Here is a 9,448-nt window from a genome sequence, read left to right as displayed (position 1 = left end):
CTCTCTTATCATCACTCGGTGCCTGGGTTTACCTCCACTGTACCCGCACCCCACCATACCCGTCTGTACATTATGCCCTGAATCTATTATACCACGCCCAGAAATCTGCTCCTTTTATTCCTTTTTATTCTCTGTCCACCACACACTAGACAACCCGTTTTGATAGCCTTTAGCCTTACCCTCATCCTCCTCCTCCTCTGTTCCCCGGGTGATGTGGAGGTTAACCCAAGGCACTCTCATTTGTTGACTTCTGTAACCGAAAAAGCCTTGGTTTCATGCATGTTAACATCAGAAGCCTCCTTCCTAAGTTTGTTTTACTCACTGCTTTAGCACACTCCGCCAACCCTGATGTCCTTGCCGTGTCTGAATCCTGGCTAAGGAAGGCCACCAAAAATTCTGAGATTTCCATCCCCAACTACAACATTCTCCGTCGAGATAGAACTGCCAACAGGGGAGGAGTTGCAATCTACTGCAGAGATAGCCTGAAAGTTCTGTCATACTTTCCAGGTCTTTCGAGCTTCTAATTAAAAAAATTAATCTCTCCAGAAATAAATCTCTAACTGTTGCCGCCTGTTATAGACCCCCTCAGCTCCCAGCTGTGCCCTGAATGTGAAATGATTGCACCCCATCTATCTTCAGAGTTCGTTCTGCTAGGTGACCTAAACTGGGATATGCTTAACACCCCGGCAGTCCTACAATCTAAGATAGATGCCCTCAATCTCACACAAATGATCAAGGAACCCACTAGGTACAACCCTAAATCCGTAAACATGGGCACCCTCATACATATTATCCTGACCAACTTGCCCTCCAAATACACCTCTGCTGTTTTCAATCAGGATCTCAGCGATCACTGCCTCATTGCCTGCATCCGCTATGGGTCCACCCCTAATCACTGTCAAACGCTCCCTAAAACACTTCTGCAAGCAGGCCTTTCTAATCGACCTGGCCTGGGTATCCTGGAAGAATATTGACCTCATCCCATCAGTCGAGGATGCCTGGTCGTTCTTTAAAAGTAATTTCCTCACCATCTAAATAAGCATGCCCCTTTCAAAAAATGTTGAACTAATAACAGATATAGCCCTTGGTTCACTCCAGACCTGACTGCCCTCACCCAGCACAAAAACATATCCTGTAGCTCTAACTCCAAAACCTTTTGGGACACTGTAAGGTCCATGGAGAATAAGAGCACCTCCTCCCAGCTGCCCTCAGCACTGAGGCTAGGTAACACTGTCACCACCGATAAATCCACGATAATCGAGAATTTCAATAAGCATTTCTGTACATTTCTCTCTGCTTTCCTCCTGGCTTTCCCAACCCCGGCCAACAGCCCCGCAAACCCCACAGCTACTTGCCCAAGCCTCCCCAGCTTCTCCTTCACCCAAATCCAGATAACAGGTGTTCTGAAAGAGCTGCAAAACCTGGACCCGTACAAATCAGCTGGGCTAGACAATCTGGACCCTCTCTTTCTAAAATGATCTGCCGCCATTGTTGCAACCCCTATTACCAGTCTGTTCAACCTCTCTTTCGTATCGTCCGAGATCCCTAAAGATTGGAAAGCTGCCGCGGTCGTCCGCCTCTTCAAAGGAGGTGACACTCTAGACACAAACTGTTGTAGACCTATGTCCAGCCTGCCCTGCCTTTCTAAAGTCTTCGAAAGCCAAGTTAACAAACAGATCACCGACCATTTAGAATCCCACCGTACCTTCTCCACTATGCAATCTGGTTTCCGAGCTGGTCAAGGGTGCACCTCAGCCACTCTCAAGGTACATAACGATATCATAACCGCCATCGATAAAAGACAGTACTGTGCAGCCATCGTCATCGACTTGGCCAAGGCTTTTGACTCTGTCAATCACCGTGTCCTCATCGGCAGACTCAACAGCCTTGGTTTCTCAAATGACTGCCTCGCCTGGTTCACCAACTACTTCTCAGACAGAGTTCAGTGTGTCAAATCGGAGGGCCTGTTGTCCGGACCTCTGGCAGTCTCTATGGGGTACCACAGGGTTCAATTCTCGGGCCGACTCTTTTCTCTGTATATATCAACGATGTCTCTCTTGCTGTGGGTGATTCCCTGATCCACCTCTACGCAGACGACACCATTTTGTATACATCTGGCCCTTCTTTGGTCACTGTGTTAACTAACCTCCAAATGACCTTCAATGCCATACAACTGCTCTTAAACGCTAGTAAAACAAAATGCATGCTTTTCAACCACTCGCTGCCCGCACCCACCCGCCTGACTAGCATCACTACTCTGGACGGTTCTGACTTAGAATATGTGGACAACTACAAATACCTAGGTGTCTGGCTAGACTGTAAACTCTCCTTCCAGACTCATATTAAACATCTCCAATCCAAAATGAAATCTAGAACCTATTTCGCAGCAAAGCCTCCTTCACTCACGCTGCCAAACATACCCTCGTAAAACTGACTATCCTACCGATCCTCGACTTCAGCGATGTCATTTACAAAATAGCTTCCAATACTGGATGCAGCAAACTGGATGCAGTCTATCACAGTGCCATCCGTTTTGTCACCAAAGCCCCTTATACCACCCACCACTGCGACCTGTAGTCGGCTGGCCCTCGCTACATATTCGTCGCCAGACCCACTGGCTCCAGGTCATCTATAAGTCTATGCTAGGTTAAGCTCCGCCTTATCTCAGCTCACTGGTCACGATAACAACACCCACCCGTAGCACGCGCTCAAGCAGGTATAATCTCACTGGTCGTCCCCAAAGCCAACACCGTCCTTTGGCCGCCTTTCCTTCCAGTTCTCTGCTGCCAATGACTGGAACGAATTGCAAAAATCGCTGAAACTGGAGACTTATATTTCCCTCACTAACTTTAAACATCAGCTATCTGAGCAGCTAACCGATCGCTGCAGCTGTACATAGTCCATCTGTAAATAGCCCACCCAATCAACCTACCTCATCCCCATATTGTTTTTAATTACTTTTCTGCTCTTTTGCACACCAGTATTTCTACTTGCACATCATCATCTGCTCATCTATCACTCCAGTATTCATTTACTAAACTGTAATTACTTTGCTACTATGGCCTATTTATTGCCTTACCTCCTCACGCCATTTGCACACACTGTATATAGACTTTCTTTTTTCTCTATTGTGTTATTGACTGTACGCTTGTTTATATCATGTGTAACTCCGTGTTGTTGTTTGTGTCGCACTGCTTTGCTTTATCTTGGCCAGGTCGCAGTTGTAAATGAGAACTTGTTCTCAACTAGCCTACCTGGTTAAATAAAGATGAAATAAAAAAAATAAAAAATAAGAATGTAATAATATGGTCCAATAATGCACATATAAATGTTATTGCCAAACCCTGTATTGCTTCAAATAACACAAGAAAATGTGACTTACTTCATCTCTTTAAAATTAGCCTGAATATGTGAAAGTTAGTTTGGCGTCTCTAGCTTGAACGGTTCAAGAGTTACTGTTGATGGGTTATTTTATGATAATTTATATAGCTATAGTTTATATATTTTTTTAAAGAATGTTAAGTTAGAATAGCCTGAACATGTCAAAGTTGGTTTGGTGTCTCTAGCTTGAACGGTTCAACAGTTAATGTTGGTGGGTTATGTTATGCTAATTTATGTACATTTATTTAATTTGTTTAGGCCAAGGAGCAGGACCATTTTGAATAGCTACCTCTGGTGCCGTAGGTAGCCTAACAGTTAAGAGTGTTCCTTGAGCTGACTAGGTGAAAAATATGTTGATGTACTGTTGTAAGTCCCTCTGGATAAGAGCATCTGCTGAGTGACAAAAATGTGTAAAAATGTATTCTTATGGATTTCCTTCAAACTCATGTTAATTTATGCAAATGTTAAGTGGTTATAGTTTAAAAAGTATAAACAGTTCATTCGGAAACTACTCAGAGCCCTTGACTTTTTTCACCTTTTGTTACGTTATAGCCTTATTCTAAAATGGATTAAATTGTTTTTCCCCTCATCAATCTACACACAATACCCCATAATGGCAAAGCAAAAACTGCTTTTTGGCTGAAACCGTGGTATATCAGATTGTATACCATGGGTATGACAAAACATTACTTTTTATTGGTTTAGTTATGTTGGTAAGCAGTTTATAATAGCAATAATACACCTTTGGGGTTTGTGGTATATATTGCCAATATACCACGGCTAAGGACTGTATCCAAGCTCTCTGCGTTGCGTCGTGCATAAGAATAGCCCTTAGCCATAGTATATTGGCCATATACCACACCTTATTGGTCCTTATTACTTAATTATACCTCAGTTGCTTCAACACAGCGCACCCTATCAGTCCAGGACACTAGCCCAAAGTAGTCTTTTATCATAATCTCTCCATAGCAGAGCTATATATGTATGTACTGGCTATGTACAGTAGTGCTGATGCCCCCCTACTAGCAATATGGATTACAAACCGAAAAGTGACCTGAGGAAGCGAGGAAGTTTCAGTGATCGTTCTTTGGTTGGTGTTTTCTCATAAATATAGGATAATTAACATTTCGGAAGACACGTGAAGCTATTCAGCAATTTAGTCACTGATTTAAAAAGCTGCACTTACTTTGCCTCCATTGCGTAGTATGGCGAACATCTCTTATTTTACGTCGAGATCCAGCAGCTCACGCGCCAAGTTATCATCTGACCTGTGCTGCAACAGGTGTAGATAACCTCCACTGCAGGTAGGCCAAACAGATTGTTACATGTCATAACCGGACATAGCGGTTTCTGGGTAAAAATGTGTTGTATTGAGCACTAGTAACCTACAGTGTTTGGTGGAGGGATGTCCACTCAGCAGGCCTATAGCATGCCTTAACAATGTTGGATAAGACATTCCATCGGAAACATAGAGACATATTTCTACATTTGATGTAGGGTAGCCTATTTACTCTGTGAAAATAATCTCTGCAAGTGGCTGTCATGAGTGTATCATTTATTATCCACGTATTTTACTCATGTTATGAGCATGCATTAATCTCAGTTAGCTAAAGAGTAGACCTGAGCAATTAAATAGAGTCAACTGTTACCAAAACATCACCAGTTATCTATAGCCTGAGTGACAGTCTTTCTCTTTTAGCCAAGTCCTTTATTGTGGTCCAGAAAACAAGGTGTATCGATGACAATAACAAAGGAGTTGGCTAAACCAGATTCTTCCACCCATGCTACCCGGTATCACCATATTAACTGGACTCTAATAGACATACTTGAGGTTGGATGCATACAGCCAGGGACTTTGAATAAGCTGATGTGACATTTGATATAACAACTGAAGAACACAGTTCAAACGAAGCTTTTAGTCACCTCATGCTCCGCCCCCTTTTTGTAAATATGGCTTTGCATTAGATGCACACACGGAAATAGTTTGGGTTTGAGAATAGTAGGCTACAGGTGCTATGTGAGTGTATGAATGTAGTGTGTGAGTATTCACAGGCTTTCATTTCAAGCAGTGAGGTGTTACAGTGTGACAGGGGTCAGGTCTACACAGATACTATAACCTTTCACCAAAGTATAGTTCTGATTTACCGTATCAAAATTCAAATTGTCTGAAAATTCTTCTGGAACTTTGAGAGAAGGATGGGGACAGTCTCTGATGACATTAGGAGGCTTTTGGAGGGTAATGTTTTATATATAAATATATATATATATACAGTATATATTGTCTGTTTATTTTTAGCAGTGTGATGTAATGTACTGTTATTGTCATAAAGATGTAGTACTCAATCATATACTTAGTGAGCTTTTCGAAATCTTTGACATTCTTACGTATAACTAGAAACATTGTTCATAAGAGCAGTGGTGGAAAAAGTACCTAACTTTCATACTTGAGTAAAAGTAAAGATACCTTAAAATAAAATGTAAAAGTAAAAGTCACCCAGCAAAATACTACTTGAGTAAAAGTCTAAAAGTATTTGGTTTTAAATATACATAAGTATCAAAAGTACAAGTATAAATCATTTAAAATGTCTTATGTTAAGCAAACCGGACGACACGATTTTCTTGTTCTTAAAATGTACGGATAGCCAGGGTCACACTGACATAATTTACAAACTAAGTATTTGTGTTTAGTGAGTCGGCCAGATCAGAGGCAGTAGGGATGACCAGGGATGTTCCCTTGATAAGTGTGTGAATTAGACAATTTTCCTGTCCTGCTAAGCATTCAAAATGTAACGAGTACTTTTGGGTGTCAGGGAAAATGTAAGGAGTAAAAAGTACATTACTTTCTTTAGGAATGTAGTGGGGTAAAACGAAAAGTTGTCAAAAATATAAATAGTAAAGTAAAGTACAGATACCCCAAAAAACGACTTAAGTAGTACTTAAAAGTATTTTTACTTAAGTACTTTACACCACTTGTATAACATTGCTGCTACATGTAGGCCTACTGAGTGTTTTGAATTGTTAAAACAATGCCTGTTAACATTATGATGTGCTGCAGAATTCAGTAATCTGTGTTAAAACTCATCAAACTGTCTGGATTATTATTACACTATTATCTACAGTGGCGCTGTGAACTACTATACGTGTGCCTTACTGTATTTCCCATTCTATGGTCTTTATGAAAAAATAATGTTGCAAGTTCCTTATGGTTATCCATCATAGATTTCAATCTGATTCACCCTGTAGTGACAACTGTCAATGTTCCCAAACAGGAATACTGGCATTTGTCATATTTGCATGTACTAGCAACCAGAGCAACCAGACTTGGCCCTCTGACCAACATTTGCATATGTTAACCTCTTTATGTTATATTACAAAAAGAAATCTGAAGTTCAACTTGTTTTTCCTGTCTGAACATGAAAGATAACATTATTCCTGATATGCTCGTGACTTGGCATACAGTTTGTGATTAAATGTCTTTGATATAAATGATATAAATGTCTTTTATATCATGTCTTTTCAGGATTGTGATGTACAGGTAAAACATCTTTCCTCCTCTTATTAAATGTGTGACTTGCCTGACTTGTCTTTCAGACTGTGAGCTCTTTGTATCAGACATCCTACAGGACGAGAACCTCAGTAAACATGCCAGAGAAACACGGGACGTCCTACTTAATAACTTCAGGGTGGTCCACTCCAGGTACGTGGACGTGCTGTTCCTCCCAATTGGCCCCCTTTATCTCCCAATAAGAAACTTGTGTCACTTAAATCTTACATTAGATGTTCACATTTCCTGAGGATTTTTGGATGATAGAAAATATAGATTTTAGAGTCTTGTTTGTAGCTAGGTTACCATCCAATTGGCGACATATTTTCATATGAATATTCTAAAATCTGTAGAAAGAAAATATCCACATTTTCCAACCAGTGGTGTGTTTCCACTAAACGGACTTGTTGAGGATAAAAATCCATTTGTGATTATGTAGTGCACACAAAATGTACTTTTTAGCTTAAGTTTTCTTGTACCGAATACAAATCTAAAGTTCAATGTGTTTCCATCGCATTTTCAAATCTAACGATAGTTTTGTCACAGAAACTGTCGCGTTAAATAGCGAATCTACTCTGTATACTCTGGTTTTGGCACGTGTGCTCTAGCCAACAGCTTGCAGATACCGTCAATAGTGTGCACCTGCAGTCCACAATTCGGGGCATTCCTGCATGTGGGCATTCCTGCATCTGCAGGAACGTTCCCCTTCGAGTTATCTCATTGGTTCCTGCACAACATTTTTTTATGTGGGTCAAAAGGGAAATAAAATTATTAACTGATTTTTTTTGCCCCCGCCTACCAGTCTTCCTTGCTATCTAGTGGGAGCTGGTAGACAGTGTCCTTCGCTCCCACTGCCCTCACCTCAGAACTGAGGGAAAACAGTGCCCGACAGGCAGGGGCGAAGGACACTGTCTACCGGTTGTACCCACTAGCACAGCAGACAGAAGGCTAGGGTGACACTGTGTACTAGCTAGCTTGCTAGTTAGTTAGCACATGGTGTCGCCCCCACCTCCCGCATGCTGTGTACCAGAGTCCTCCTTAGGCCTAGCTGGCTAAGCTAGCAAACAGTGTCCTTCGCTCCCGCCTCCCGAACACCTGCCCTTTGCCGCCATTAACAGAAATACGGGAAAACAGTGGCCGACAGGCAGGGGCGAAGGACACTGTCTACCGGTGTAAGGCTAGCTAGCTACCGTTGTCGCCCCTTCTTCTGTCAGTTTTATCGGCGGCTGGCATCCAACGTTATCGTGCATTAACACCACTTTCTGTGCTGGAGTCCTAAATTAAATTGACCAACAGAAAAATAAAGAGTGGTTCCTGCAGATGCAGGAATGCCCACATGCAGGAACACCCTGAATTGCAGGCTGCAATTGCACCCTACTCAATACAGTCTATATGATGAGATTATTATGGATAAGAGAGAGAATATATATATTTTTCAAACGGCAGTCAAGCATCGATCATCATGTCACCAGAATCAGACCCACTGTATTTATTGGAAAGGAGCATCAAGATCACCGTGTAAAGTTCATTATAAGTTATTTCATCTTTAGCCTATTAAACTGCATGGTTTCTTGAGTCGTAGTGGGAGGACCACACACCATATCATCTCGTGACTCCAAGTTTACTTCGATATGATGGTTATTACATCAATATTTGCACATAAAGTCTTCCACTGCCATTTCTCGCATAATTCATTTTTACCGACACTTAAAGATCCCACTATGACAAACGAACAAATGACTTGTCCGCGTTTATTAAATTGTACCTAAATTTCCATCACAACCTTTGTGATTTTTTTATTATACTGTATGACTTTACTCGCATAAAAACTCTGGATGGAAATGTGGTTTGTGAAACAAAAATGTGTGAAAGCAAGCACGAGATGCAATTAATAGATAACTGCAATCTGAGATATCTGCACCAGAAACTAAGCCTTTGACGCTCTACTTTGTGCACGTTGCACGTTGCAAGAGGTTGTCTTGTGGTCTGTGAAGCAGGATGCCAAAGTAGGCTGTTTGAAGCAATTTAAAGAGCTATAAACACCCCAAAAACCTTACAACCTATTTGTGTTATAATTAATTTGCAGTCTAAATTTAACTCATGTCCAACTTTTATTTTGCAGAAATCCTCAGGAGTTTCCTTTCAGATGTAAGTGACTGCAAAAGGCCTCCTGCAGGGACGGGGTCCTGGGATTAAAAATAAAAAATAAATACAATATAAATATAGGACAAAACACACATTACAACAAGAGAGACAACACAACACTACATAATATTAGGGCATTTCCTGTTTGCTTTTGAAAGTTGTCCCACTGGCTTCCTGACCCTGATATTGTGTTGGTGCCTTTCTAGCTGAGTCCAGACAGGAGGACAGTTCAGATGACAACCAGAGCTCAAGTCTGGGCCGCTCGGCCCCCTCAGACGACCTTTCTGTGGCCTCTGACTACCAGGACGAGGGCTCTCCTGAGTGTGAGTAAAGGCTTGGTTTGTGTGTGTGTGTGTGTGTGTGTGTGTGTGTGTGTGT

The 9,448-nt window shown here is 41.6% G+C and overlaps 1 protein-coding gene across 1 annotated transcript in view; it reads left to right on the top strand.

Moving 5' to 3' along the window:
- The first annotated feature begins 5,462 nt into the window (after positions 1–5,462).
- skap1 (src kinase associated phosphoprotein 1) overlaps positions 5,463–9,448 on the top strand; it is a 50,365-nt gene continuing 46,379 nt past the window's right edge. The window contains exons 1-4 of the mRNA XM_055890916.1: positions 5,463–5,617; positions 6,973–7,078; positions 9,048–9,073; positions 9,277–9,393. Coding sequence (XP_055746891.1) covers positions 5,578–5,617; positions 6,973–7,078; positions 9,048–9,073; positions 9,277–9,393 — 289 coding nt within the window. The 5' untranslated portion in view covers positions 5,463–5,577. The remainder of the gene's footprint in view (positions 5,618–6,972; positions 7,079–9,047; positions 9,074–9,276; positions 9,394–9,448) is intronic.

Source organism: Salvelinus fontinalis, chromosome 30, assembly GCF_029448725.1.
Source record: "Salvelinus fontinalis isolate EN_2023a chromosome 30, ASM2944872v1, whole genome shotgun sequence".
NCBI lineage: Eukaryota > Metazoa > Chordata > Actinopteri > Salmoniformes > Salmonidae > Salvelinus > Salvelinus fontinalis.
Note: the sequence above shows the minus strand (reverse complement) of the source record. Positions and strands in the feature narration are given on the sequence as shown.